General features: G+C 32.2%; 1 protein-coding gene across 1 annotated transcript in view; it reads left to right on the top strand.

The window, feature by feature from the left end:
- trac (T cell receptor alpha constant) overlaps positions 1 to 14,656 on the top strand; it is a 343,953-nt gene extending 329,297 nt beyond the window's left edge. The window contains exons 4-8 of the mRNA NM_001007866.1: positions 7,146 to 7,185; positions 10,033 to 10,299; positions 11,364 to 11,411; positions 12,426 to 12,533; positions 14,090 to 14,656. Of these exons, the coding sequence (NP_001007867.1) occupies positions 7,146 to 7,185; positions 10,033 to 10,299; positions 11,364 to 11,411; positions 12,426 to 12,532 (462 nt within the window). The 3' untranslated portion in view covers position 12,533; positions 14,090 to 14,656. The remainder of the gene's footprint in view (positions 1 to 7,145; positions 7,186 to 10,032; positions 10,300 to 11,363; positions 11,412 to 12,425; positions 12,534 to 14,089) is intronic.
- Positions 14,657 to 14,856: the final 200 nt, after the last annotated feature.

The following is a 14,856-nucleotide window of genomic DNA, read 5'->3' as shown; positions in this document are numbered from 1 at the left end:
GTAACTTGCTTTAAATCAGTGCAATTATAACGTCTGAAAATGTGAATTCTTTGTTAGTGTGATGAAATTAATATACTGTGGAAATAACGTGGAATTCAATTGGAATTTAATCATTTGGATCTAGCAGCATGCTAACTGCCCATCCCACTAAGGCTTTGTATTTGCATCTGTGTAGTATGCCAGAAGCATTTCACAAAGGCTAAACATTGTTTAATCAGATATTGAGGAATCTGGAAATACAGTAGCTATGTAACAAAACATGGCATTAAGAAAAAATGTACTCTGTCTTGCATTGTACCATATACTTCTGTTTACCAGAAAAATGTGTGCATTGCCTTATTCTAATATAATGCTTGAAACAATAATTAAATGTTTAACTATTACATTTTCTTCACTATATCGCATTAAATCCCATTGCTACTTATGTCAGTGATGTTAAAATAACAGTGGGGGTGTGGAATATCCAAAAGGGTATCCTTATTTTTATCTAAAGAAAGCATATTTTGAAAAAACTGTAAGGCAGATGTGTGGTTATGGAATTTCCATGCTAATTCAAAAGTAATGCATTTTAAAAGCACATGTTAAAGAACAGAATAGTCAGAGATTTAAAGAAACACTTTTATAGGAGAGGAAATTCCACAGGACTATTTGTTAGATGATATTTCAGTGTGTGAATTATGGAGGTGACAAACTGATCTTTGGCACAGGGACAATACTGACAGTGAGAGCCAGTGAGTTTTATTTATTCCTCATTAAATTATTATAATGATGACATGTTCTTGGCAGATCCATTCTATAATGGTAATAACCTACATAAGCAAGGGGGCATAAGCTTAACTCTCAACATAATGAAGGGTGTTGACACATTAATATGTTGCTGAATGGCGATATTTGTGTTTTCTGTTCTGTAAACACAATAAATAATGAATAATTTAGAAACATACGGTTATAGTTTCCTTATATTTCAGGCACATTCATTTTGTTGATATTATACTAGCTCAATGTGGCTATGTATTAGAGATTTCAGTGACCTGGGCATTATAGTTTTACAAATTCATCAGGATTAATACTGTACAAGGTCCTGTTAAGTTACAAATAGGGTATGATGTTACCAAACTTCCTAACTAATAGTACTGGGAATGTGTATTGATGTTCATGTAATGGAGCATCTCACTGTGTAACACTGGCAATAGAAAGCTAACATTTGGATTAGGAACAAGACTATATATCAAGCCTAGTAAGTCAATTCATACTGAATACTTAATATTATAGGTATCTAGAATGCTAACCATTATATGACATGTAATATGGATATTAGTTAATTTTAATATGATTCAAATTGTACATAAATATTTTGCAGTGCCTGTAATAATTACACATTGTTTTTATGAAATTCAAGAATTTCTATGAAATATTAACAATATCTAAGAAGTTTTTAAGCTCTAAAATAGTGGGAACTCATTGATGCTGACAGGCTTGTTACTCTTGAACCACAGTAAATGTTGGTCTATTTTATCTTATGGCAATAAATTATACAAATCAGCAGTTTCTTTTGTGGTTTGAGGAAAAATTACCAATTATTACTTTAGTAGCTACTCTAGAAATGTGTTCCATCTAAATTATTCACTGAAATAACATGTTTCAGACTTACAATATAATCCCTGTATCTGGTTTTATATTATATCTTTAATTTTTTTATTATTACTAAGTTCACACAACAAAGTTCTCCATTAGTAACAGTTCCTGCTTATACATATCTGTGATGCTGGTTTAGTAAAAGAATGGGGAGATAATTCTGCCATTTGAGTGGACAGTTTCTGCAATGGCATCTTATGCTGTGGGAATTGGGGAGGAGCAGCTAGCAAGCTCATATTTGGTACTGGAACACAATTAGCAGTGATTCCAAGTAAGTTGTTCCTCTAATTATAGTTTTATTATTTCTACTTAAACTCAAGACAAAACCAGTTTGTAAATGCATGTAGTAGTCATATATAATAATAAATGTTCTGTGCACAGGTTGCTGTAATAGTTTCATGCATAGGAAGTTCATTAGTAGGTTTTATTCCCTACAGATAGATAAAAAATACTTTATAAAGTGTTCTCTCTTACAACAAAAGTTAAAACTTTAAAAAATGTTATCCTAAAAATGTTATATCCTTTATCCGCTATGTCCCCCCATATTGCTGCTCTTCCCATGTTTAGTTATTAAATGTCCTCTCACCCTGCGTTTTTTCTCATGAAGGACCTAATTATATGTACCCATGGAGCCCCTTTGATTCCAGGTTCTGGGTGCAGCTATACATTCTGTAGCGAAAAAGATTTATATTTTAAGTCATATTTGCTCCTTTCCCATGCACTCATCTTTCTCACAGAGATTTATAAGTGAGGAAATTCTCATGTTTACAGGAAATTAACTTCTGTTTAATTTAGATCACTTATTTAACAAGGATTTGAATCACTTTCGGGAATACAATTTACCCATGTAAAAGTAGGAGTCTTCCCTTAACAGTTGCCATCATAATATATATATATATTCTTGCTATGCTTTGTACCACTGTGTAAATTATAATACTGGAAAACTTACATTTGGCCAAGGGACTAATCTGTTAGTTATACCAGGTGAGTTTTTTCTTTACTAGCCTATCTTAGGACTAGTAAGACATTTATAAATGTTTTTAATTACTTAACTATTATGGTGAAATTGTCCACTGATTTGGACCTTTCACATTCCATTAGTTGAACCTATTTCTGTCTAAAAAATAGATAAATTAGGCAAAAGAGAAGCAACTGATATGCAACATATACGTAATGCTTTACTAATATTTTTATCTCACTTTTTAACCTGAGGCTTATGGCATATGCAGTGATTTGTTGTCATGACTATTAGAGAGACAGATTAATAGGAATTGTAACAGATTTCCTCAACAAGATTTAAGGGTTCATTTACTAACCATTGGACTTTTTTTCTCAATTCCAGTTTTTAGCACTAAAAGTCACAGATTTTAGTTGCTAAAAATTTGAATCTCACAATTTGCCGTCTAAAACTTGCCGAAATCATGTAGAAGTCAATGGCAGAGGTCCCTTCCCTTTCCTCAATTGCTTTCCTTTGCCCCAAAACTTTAGAGGTTTTGGATTTTTGACACAGGTTTTTTTGTGCAACAATTCAATAGACATTTTGGTGTGTCAATTTGAAAAAATCGAGTTTTCGAGACGATGATTCGAAAAATTCATTTTTTGCAACTTTTTCCCCACACTAACTTTTTCATATTGAATTTTTTAGAAAACATTTGACATTTAAGAAAATTAGTTTAGTCAAATTTTTAAAAAATGAGAAATATTATATATCAGTTTTAGTAAATCTTCCCCTTATTGTGAGATTGGCACACAAGCACAATAATAACCTCTCTGGGTTTTCAGACAATGACCAAATCTTGTTACAAACTCACAATTAATTCCCATTCACTGTAACAGGAAGCAATACATTACAATTTCGGTGTTTTGCTGCTGTAAACACATTTCATAAGATTTCTGGAACATTTTATAGAATATCAGACAAACAAAATTTCAGTTTAGTGGTCATTTATAACAGTGTGAATATACTAGGGGAAATAAGGGTAAAAATACTTTGGCTCAGGGACAAATCTGATTGTTAAACCTGTTGTTAAATAGGACTGATAATAAATGTGCATATTTCTGTATACATAATTATACTACAGGTATGTGTTTCTAGAAACCCATTATTTAGAGAGCTCCAAATTATGGGATGGTCCTCTTCTGTGAGTCCATATTGGTGAGAAAAAAATTCTATTGGTCCATTTAATGTTTAAATGATTTTTAGCAGACTTTAGCAACAACTTTTGTTGTCTATTATAAATGATAACTGATACCAGATATAAAAAGGTAGATAGTTATCAAAGTAAAACTGTACTGGTGTACCTTTTTTAAGTAATTAATTGGGTAAAGTGTCATTAGAAGTAGTCCTCTTATATTTATGGCCTAGATCAGCTATGTTGCCTTTATTAGGGCTCTAACAAAGATCTGACATGGGGGTTTAAACATTGATCTTGTAACTTCTTGTGCTGTAAATGTACAAACATGATGGAAAACTATGCTTGATTAATAATTAGCAGATTACTTGCAAAATAATTTAGTATCCATCACCATATGCAAACTTTATTTTCAGAAATATTTACCAATGATTCACTTGAGTTCTGGATAAAAGTAAGATTGGAGTAAACCTGTATCACAATAAATAGGGCACATAAATGTAGGAATACCCAACTAGAGTCCACAGAGATTCCACAGAGAAAGATAATTTATACCTATCCCTAAACTTGCACTGCTTTAAAGTAAAAATCTCAATATGTAAAACTATAGAAAGGTAGAAAGGAAAAATACATAGGTTAATGTTAAAAGGCATATTACCCAGAGATTTCAGTGAGATTTCAGTTAATATCCCTCTGGAGTGTATTGCCTAGGTGTATGTAGAGCGGAAATACATACTTGTTAGGTAGTGTGTCACTGTGTGAATTATGGTAACAAACTGATATTTGGCACTGGGACCGCGCTAACAGTAAGACCCAGTAAGTGAAATTTTCCTTAACATTGTTTTAGTAGTAAAATGTAATATCGAATAAACTGCAAAATGTTTGCAAATTATTGCTTGGATATCTGGATGAAAGTACGACAGAAATAAATCTATAGCACAATGCCCTAATTTAAAGTAATACAAGGACATACATGTAGGAACACTCACTTCTAAAAAAATTATTCCAACAAGTAATAATAAATAATAATAATAATAATGCAACAAATAAGACCCAATAAATGTTTTTTTTTTCTTTTTAGAAAATTATTTTAGCACTATAAATTAAATTTCATATAAATTGAAAAAATACTTGCCATTCATTTTTTGGAGGTTAGGATAAAAGTAAGATAGGAATAAATATGTATCACAATACCTTCATTAGGGTATATTATTACCTAGACATATACTTGGAGTGTTTTCATTTTAAAAACCTCAAGATGAAAAACTGTAAACACAGTATAGATACAGATACTGTAGATGGTAGATTGATAGATAGATAGATAGATAGATAGCAAACAAAAAAGAAATATATAAAGTTAAGTAGTTCCCCTTTACTTTTACTTTTGATTACCAGTGGGGTCTTTATGAAGACATGAGGGGTTTACATTTAAGGGTGAAGACACACAGAGCTACTAGTAGCAGCTACTTATCATGGCTGCTAAAAAAGACAATGCCTATCATTTACTGATAATTGTCCTTATGTGTATTTTAGCAGAGGCAATTCTCAGTATTGTCTATTGCAGGGTATTTTCTGGAGTTTAGAGTTTAGTAGCCTTGAAAAAGTAGCTGCTACTAGTTGCCCAGTGTGTCTTCACCCCCCTTAAGACTTGTTGTATGACTTGCAGAGTAATAATGTACCAGTATTATAGTTATATTTAACAAATTTGGAAATATTTCTTAATATTACTGTTATCCTTACTTAAGATTTCTTCAGCTGATATCCCTCTGTATGTAGAGAGGAAATACATCATGGCTTTTTGTTAGGTAGTATGTCATAGTGCAAATTATGCCAACAAAGTGATTTTTGGAACAGGAACGCTGCTAACAGTAAGACCTAGTAAGTCTTTATTTCTAGAAACTTAGAGTTTATGAATACTTAGAGATGAATAAAAACAAAAAATATATATATTAGGTGAATGTTCTAAAAAGTAGCACTCACTTATATTTTCGGTTTTCATTATTGTCATTGTGATGTCATGATGGTTTGAAAATTGGTCCTATACATTTTTGCAGCTTATAACCACACATGTAAAAGCACAGTGGATAAACCTACCCAGTGTAAAATCCAACATTATAATAATTAATCATCAGCATGTTCAGTGCAATATGGTCTCAGAACATTCAGCATGGAGGATGAAGCCTATACGCCTAGCAAGGGATATGGTTATATTTAACATTATATCATCTCTCCAAATTGCTATTATTGTTACTTTAAAGGACTGTGAGACTTCAGTTGATATCCCTCTGTATTTCATTGCCTAGGCATATACAGAGAGGAAATACACTATTTGTTAGGTAGTATGCCATAGTGTGAATGATGGCTACAAAGTGATTTTTGGAACAGGAACATTGCTAAAAGTAATCCCCTGTAAGTATCATTAAATGATTTTAGGTTTTCACATATAATATCTAATGTATTTAAAACAATACTTGCCAATAATTAGTGGAGATCTGTAAGTAAAATGGGATTACATTTCTAAGTAAGACAGGACTAAATCTGTAGCACAATACCTTATAGGGCACATATACTGTATGTAGCAATAGTGACTAATGAACCAGTCCAAGGATCAAAACGTCAAATTTGTTTTCTAAAATATATACTTGGAGTTTTTAATTTCAAATATACCCAATATATACTTGATGATGGATAGCTAGATAGATAGATGCAATCAACTGGTTATATAAAGTCCCTGATTAAGACCCAGTTGGTTAGATAAAAACGAGAACAGTCCTATGCTGTATTTATTTTTTACCAAACAGCAAATGATTTGTTGTTCTATTATGATAAATAGACCGATAGATAGTAGTGATGCACCAACTGATATTTTTTGGATTTACTAAATACAGAATTGTCAACAAGATTTGATCAAATACCAAGCCAAATCAGAACTCTAAATTGCATATTGAAGTTTGAGAAAAATAAGATTTTAAGCAAAAACTGTCACATGAGCTGAGGGACTAAGGGATTTGACTGAATCCAAACAACAAACAAGCAACAAGTTTACAGGGATACAGTTGATAGGTAGCAATCATCACCATAACAATTACTAATAAGCATGTTTGGTGAAATATGAAAACCACATGAAACTATATGGCATCTAGACATCTATGCATATTCTTAATATTTTACTTTGTGAAGCTATTAGATAAGAATTAGCAATCAAATAAAAAAAATGCAGTTCTATATAGCATAAATGTCAGCATAACAGTCAGTAAGTGTTGTACAGAAGTCTATAATAACAATAAAATAATATAGTATGACTTCAAATGAATGGAGAATGACTGCTGATGTTTATGTAATGAAGCTTTGCATTGTGTTAATACTGGGAATTGGAAGATGATGTTTGGTTTAGGTACAACACTGAATGTCATGCCCAGTAAGTGAATATTAATGTTTTGGTTCTAATATGGAATGTTTTTTTTAAACTTGGTTATAGAACAGTGAAAATACATATTTGTCTCATAATAAGATGGTGAACAGAATACATAATTACACTGTACTGTAACATTTTGGCAAACCTCAGAAAAAATGTAAATTATAATCTAAAAATGTAAATAAGATGGAAATGTGACCTGAACTATTGCTTTTGAACTGTATTTCTTCCTTCTATTTTTGTCTCCCCTGTTCACTATAGGTGTGATATAATTTAATAAATCTGTATCAAAGGTAAACTCTGAGCCAAAAAGTAACTACAAAACCTTAATATATATATTTTTATAGGACATATGCCATGCCCAGAATTCATTAATAAGTTCCTAAATAGATTATATAATTAATTGAATAGTCATTGGCATCAAGATACAAGGAGCCACAAGCCATAACCTAAATCATAGCTGTCAAACAGGAGGCTTTTGGCAAGATGTGGCACTCAAAAGTGTTATTATAGACCCCCTCAAGACCTTGACATAACTATTTCAATATGTTAGTTAGTCTTCTGAATTGCAATGTGTCAGATAATTGGTCCACAACATATTAAAATCGTATACAGAACAGTTGTAGTCTTTACCATACACTGCTACCAATATTGTACATGTGTGTGCCACTGTGGGAATACTGGAGTAGGCTATGGAAAATATATATTTGGAATGGGAACAAAACTAATTGTTAAACCTGGTAAGTTCCTTTAAAAAAATCACAAAACCAGTTAAATTAAATATGGGGAAATTGTATCACCTTACTTTTTATATACAAAAATATATTTTATAGCAAGAACTTAGGTACTAAAAATGATTACAAGCCAACCCCATAATAATTTACCTTTATTAAAAATATAGAAAAGATAAGTGTCACCAATTTGAACTAAAGTTGTAGTTCTGCAAATTTTGGGTGTGTGTTGTCTGGAAATTGCTCAATCTTGATTTAAAAAAAAAAAAAAAAAAATTCTCAAAGAAATATTATACACAACCATATTTGTTAAAGGAAATGTGTACAAGAAAATGTGTTTATCAGTCTTATATGTGATACGGCTATTTTACAACACATAAGGCATTAAAATATCATAAGTAAGTAAATGAACAAACCTAAATTATTCCATTGATTATTTTATTAATAGTTTCCATTACATGGTAACAAGTACTTTTTATAGGGAGATTAGAAGTCACATAGTAGTTCAGATGCTTTTTTGCTGTGTATAGTTGCAACATGGTATTTTCCATTATTCTACAATATAATTACAGTTACAATTATAAATACAGTAGTATACAAGTACAGGCTATTTTACAAACAGACCAGGCACTATGTTTTCTCATGTAGTGACTGCCTGTCCTGTTAAGTCTAGCGATAGGCGAAAATTTTCGTCAGGCATGGATTTGCCTTGAATTTCCGTGCTTCGCCATTGGCATTCTTTTTTTGATAAACAGGCAACCAAATTTGCTGCGCGACAAATAAATTGTCGCCCACGTCAACATTTTCGCTCATCACTATTTAAGCCCACAGTTTTTATCCCAGTTCCAGTTTAGTGGACAAGCCAATTGATCTCATTATGTTCTGCCATACTTTGTGTGCAAAGGATGGATAAAAATGTGTAAAATGCACAACTGCATAAAGTTTGCGCTCAAAAATACCAACTATAGCATTATTGTGCAAGAAAGCTTTTAGGGACAATACTTCAAATGATTATGACTATACAACCAAGCAGCCCATCTATTTGCTAAACTAGGATTAAGGACTTTTGGGGATGATGATTTTCTTTTCCATGATGTTCTAATTCAACAAGTCCTTCTGAAGTTAGGTCAGGGGCTCAATTCCAAAACATGCTGAGCACTGTGTACTGACCTCCACTCTGTATTAGCATAGTTGAATGTTCTTGCTAAGCACTGTACCATAGTGCAAATAATAATTATGGGAAGCTTACATTTGGAAAAGGAACAATGTTATTGGTGAAGCCTGGTGAGTTGGCCTTTCACAAAATAACTTTATAAGGTCATTGCATATTTTGTATGAATCAATCTGGCCCAACATGTGCATTTATTATAGTAATTATAGTTCAGTAGTTGGGAAACAAATTATAAAATTATTAAAGTATAACATTTCCAATAACAAATAGAAGATCAGAACAGGAACTGTTGCCAAAGCTGTCTAGGCCAGTTTGTGTTATAATATTTTATACTGTCTGAATTATGGAGCATCCATAAAAAAACATAAACTTGAAAAATGTAATCTCTAATATCTAATTTATAAATATAGTGCTAAGACTTACGACATATATAATAAAAATATTAGAAATGGTCTATATACTTCATATGCTGTAATCTGCTGTTTTTGTGTCTTATTTGTCTGTTTCATGCATCATTAGATGAAATATATTCCATTAAACAAATTAATAGTAGGTTATGTGCCTCCAACCCCATGAAATATGGGGCAGAATTATCAGAGTGTGAAATTGGAGCTCACCACATTAAATTTCCATCACTCTCTATTCATTTCTATGGGATTTTTAGAAGCATAGTTATCAAAAAATAAACTTATACTTTCACTCACTGATAAATATGCCTCTAAAAATCAATTAGAAATGAATTTGAGCTGAAATATACTGTGATGGGCCCTAATCTGCCCCTATGTGTTTTTCTGAAAATATTTATTTTTATCGCTATCCTTTTTTGGAACCAAACTGACAAACTGTGGTCAAAATTGTTTTTTTCTTTTTGTAACTTTAAAATGTGAAATATAATTCATTAAATCTGTTTGTTATTAGAAAAATAAAATGGTACTTCTTTCCACCCAGACATTAAAGATACTGAACCTTCAGTGTATCGCCTCAAAGCTGATAAGAATGTAGAAGGAGTTCCTAAATCCGTGTGTCTGGCCACTGATTTCCCAGTTCTTAAAAATGAAACAGAGCTCAAACTGAATACAGAAAAGGTGAACAAAGATGAAAGGCTATGGTTGGACAAAACAGAAGACAACACATGGAGATATAGTACAGTCATATTGAACAGTGATTGCAGAGTGGAATATGACGACAAAACAATTTTGGAAAAACCTTCAGCAGGTACAAATTATTAAGCTATACAAAATAAGAAACAACTAAAATATAACACTAATAGCGGCCTCTTTATCCAGATACAATATTTATCTTACGTAGCACATTAAAAAATGTCACATAGAATGGGCACAAAACTTTCTGTAATGCTTCTTTTCAGAGTTTTTTCTAGTAAGGGATTCAGTTTCTGCCATGGTTGTAAATGTGCAAATTTGACTTAAATAGAGGAAATGATTTCACAAATAGTTATACTATTTTTATACAGCTGTTGATATATTTCACTCAGCACATGAGTTCCTCATCTTAACATTTTTTTTGTAGCTTTGAGGCCATGACAGATTTCACTTGCTTTTACTAATTTATTTTAGCTTGAGGCAGCCTGACTGAGATATTAACAGGCTGAAAAACTATACTTCTAAACCATTTAGATATCAAAATAACAAAATAATAAAACCTATTTGTGATAATAATCAAACATCTTCTATAGTTTAGTGGTTTTATAATCGCTAGTTAGCAACTGTTCCCCATTAGTTCAATGGTAACCACAGCCAACACAACCATGAACACATATCCATGTAATTCTTGGCTACTCTATGGATACTTGTAAAACTCTGAACCTTTTATGACATAAACATATTGGCTAGAAACTATGGGGGGGGGGGGGGTAAGTTTGGGACAATATGTTTTGCAACAAGGCTGTCTCCATTGTTACCCACAAGGTGTTACTGATCTACAATATAGATTATTTTCTTATATAGATTATGTGCATCCTTTTTCAGCTGAATATACTCGGTTTCATTTTACAACTGGACAGATGAATATTTACCACCTTGGTATAACCCTCATATGCAATATAAGGCACAAAGTTTTCCCATGCACAGGTGACCAGTAAATGCTGGGGTGACTGCTCCTGAGAATACTTAGTGACTTTTATTACATAGGTGTTGATGGACATTTGTCAGCCTCAACTACCATATAATCATAAATTTACTATTTAATAATAATAGTTTTCTTACAACATAATTTTCATAAAATGAAATGATTATCTATAAAATTATGTTTTTTCTCCATAGGGAAAATAGAATGTTCATCGCCAAAAATTGATGAGACTTTTAAAACAGGTTAGTAAGTTGTTTTGGACAAAACGGTTGTTTTATAGATCTTCTTAGTAAAAAGACAGATTTGGTGCTGGTAACTAAAATAACAAAGAAACAATAAAATCAATGGCCAAGGTTGAGGGCGAAGACACATGGGGCAATTAGTCCCTGCGACTTTTAAAAATTCAGTTACGACGACTAATCACGGCGATTCAGGCTAATATATTCGGTGTTGCAACTAATAATGCTGTTTGTGTACTTGCTGATTTGTCTTCGCAACTTTTTAAAAAAAATTGTGGTGACTAATCACCCTGTGTGCCTTCGCCCTTAAGGTTTTCGGCCATTTTCCCAGCAGTTGGAATTTTAGCTCATTGATCAACATTTACCTGACTCTGCCATCTATCTGGGTGACATGAGTTCCTGAGACTGTCTTGCTATTTATTTGAGAAGAAGACAACAGATTATTTACAAAAATTTACCCTAAACAACAGAGCCCTAGACAACTGCGCTTAATAGCTTTAACTCTCTGTGTTGAATTTTCTTTCTGTTGCTTGAGAATATAAAATTTTATAATGAAATAAAGATAAACAACACGTTATCAAATATTTTTGCATAAGATGTTTCCACTAAGATTTGTTGGTGGATATAGGTGAATAACAAAACTGAATCTCCTTGTGTATCAGGGCCCTTGTGGGCTTCTATAGGTTACTACTTTACAGTAAATATTCGCTTGTTTTGTGGATTTGCAACAAAGTCTGTACATCAGAGTTTGCTGTTAGCAGGCACCATTGTAAGGAGAATGGATGAAAGATTTTAAATTCATATCTATATTACTATAATGGTATAAACTGTACTGCATCTTTTCACCGAAGAATGGTAGCATAAAGAATTTAGAATGACTGATTTATATTTGTTATTCAGTAATTGTTACGTATCTCACAAATGCTTTTGTTAAACAAAATGTTATCATGGGTAGGTGAATTATGAACTTTTCTACATTTTTGCAATATGAAAATAAATGTTGGGTTTTTTTTGTAGATGAAAGACTGAATACATTATCTCTTAGAATGCTTGGACTGAGGTTCTTAACCATAAAAGCCATAGTGTTCAATATCATAATAACCCTACGACTCTGGTCATCTTAAGGTAAGTGCTGTTATTTTAAGAGACAGTTATACAGTAACCCCCTTTTATGATATATGTATATAAATATATATTTTTTTTTTACACGAACATATACATAATCCAAGTGCGAGTACAGGCACAATGGAGTTTTGTACTTATTGCCTACCATAACCAGGGTTAAATACGGGACTCCTTTGCAATATGTATGATGCACAAGCTTGGGGGCATTTTAGAGGGGGCTCACATACTGCCCACCCTGCCCCTGCTAAACACAGGGAGTACTTCATAAAAAGAGGTGTAGCTCCTTGCACTTCATTCTAGGAATTAAAAAACCTGTGCCTAAGGAAGCAACAAGTGAATTTTAATAAGGTGAAGTGCAGATAGTAATAGGGCTTTGCAGCACTCTTCTGTCCTTGATGCTTCCTACCACCTTGCCCCCTAAGTTGTAAATGAGGCTCTATTACTCGCTGTTTTCAAACAAAAGTAAAAATTCAAGGACAAATTTAAGGATAAAAGTTCAAATTTACCATATTTTTGGATGACAATTAAAATTTTCACAAACATGAGTATGGCAAGTTTTTTTTAACGAGGATTTTTGGCAAGTATTAACTTTGCATTGGTACACATTTGCAGCTTTTTGCCAGGCACCATTTTGCCAATTCAAAACACTTCACTAATTTATCATATCGGCTAATACATATTTTTCCCAAGAGTAATTTCACCATAATAATTTGGCCTGGTACTTCTGATACTTCTGTACGTAATTTTCTCTACGCTACCATGCTACTATGTTCTTCTTTTAATGCATTGCCAGTAACTTTTCCCCATACAAATGTATGCATTTATGCCAGCAAAACTTCCTGGTAGAATTTGTGAGATCAAATGCTCAAATAGAATGATAGTCCTACCTGCTGCTTGGCAGTGGCACAGAACTATATCACCTGTATGAATCCTTGCTCTTTGTTAGTAAAATTTGCTGACATCTGTTACATCTGCCCCTTTTAGTTCTGTTAGTATTATTTATTTTACTTATGCATCCACACAAGCCCTCTTCTATTTATCTTCCACTCTGGTATTAAAAACTGCTTGGTCACTGTAGTCAGTGACCTTAGCAGCCATATAACTGAACTTGAAGTATCCAGCTAGATAGATTTAAAAAGGTTAATTTACCAATAATATTGCACTCAGTGAGCCCTACAAATTATAAATGATAATAACAAATGTGGTAAAATTGTGATTTGGTTATCCCTACTTTTTTATAATGTATAAGTGGCTGGATCTTTTATCAGCTCTACTACCCAAGAAACTAAAGTGATGACCCCTAGGGCACAGAATTTTGAGAATAAAGTGTTAAAAGTATTAAGGTTTGCACCAGCACCCATAGCATCCAATTGGATGTTGGCTTTTGAACGTGTAACCAGTAAATGCTACCAGTTGATTTATTGCTATGGGCTACTAGACCTGATTATTATGTTACCATTTAATAATTTATCCACTGCAAATCCATACCCTTTAACCTACATTTCGTGAATTAAAAATTTTGCAGCTTTAACAATATTTTTTTTGTTTTTCAACAGGAATTTATTTTTGTGACTCAGAACCCACCTTCATATATGAAAGTTCTTTTCTTCTCACTTTGAATCTTTAATCGTGTTTCTTGATCTGAAGATTTTCCTACACTGCCAATCTCTCATCTAAAAGACAACAATTGTTTTAAAAGCATGAACAAGGCATGATGGATTTAGTTGTAACATACATTGTCTATGCCGTAGCAGTGCATTAACATTAAATGCAGTTGTCTCCTTTTTGTATATAGCAAAGTCTTAGCTAAGTAAAAATGTAATAATATGCAAGTTTAGTATAAAATTAAATTGATTAAAATTCACTTTCTGCTGTTCTATTGTTAACAGATTAACCATTATGATGCACTTTAATGCATATTACATTAAAAATATTACATTTTAGTCTCAATAGAAATATAATTACGAATTGTAATTGTTTTGTCATTCTTGATTTTTTTATGATTTCAAGTTAGTTCTAACAAACTTTACTGTACATTAAAGTGTAATACATAATATGTATTCCCATTTTGCAATGTAGAAATGCTTCAAATATCTTCTATTAAAATTTTCATAAATGGCAAAGTGTTTGTCATTAATAAAATATCAATAGAGTTGCAAGGATTATAAAGGCTTTATGCCCTTTTGGTTGTAAAATGGTTATTACAAATTGTAAAGAAAATGATGATGAAATATGGAAAAGCTAATTGAGATAATTCTGTCAAACGTCTGCATATTTAGCTTCGATACAAGAGTACCTAACCACCAAGATTTTGGGGCAGATT

This window comes from Xenopus tropicalis, chromosome 1, assembly GCF_000004195.4.
Source record: "Xenopus tropicalis strain Nigerian chromosome 1, UCB_Xtro_10.0, whole genome shotgun sequence".
Taxonomy (NCBI): domain Eukaryota; kingdom Metazoa; phylum Chordata; class Amphibia; order Anura; family Pipidae; genus Xenopus; species Xenopus tropicalis.
This window is presented reverse-complemented; position numbering and strand designations above follow the sequence as displayed.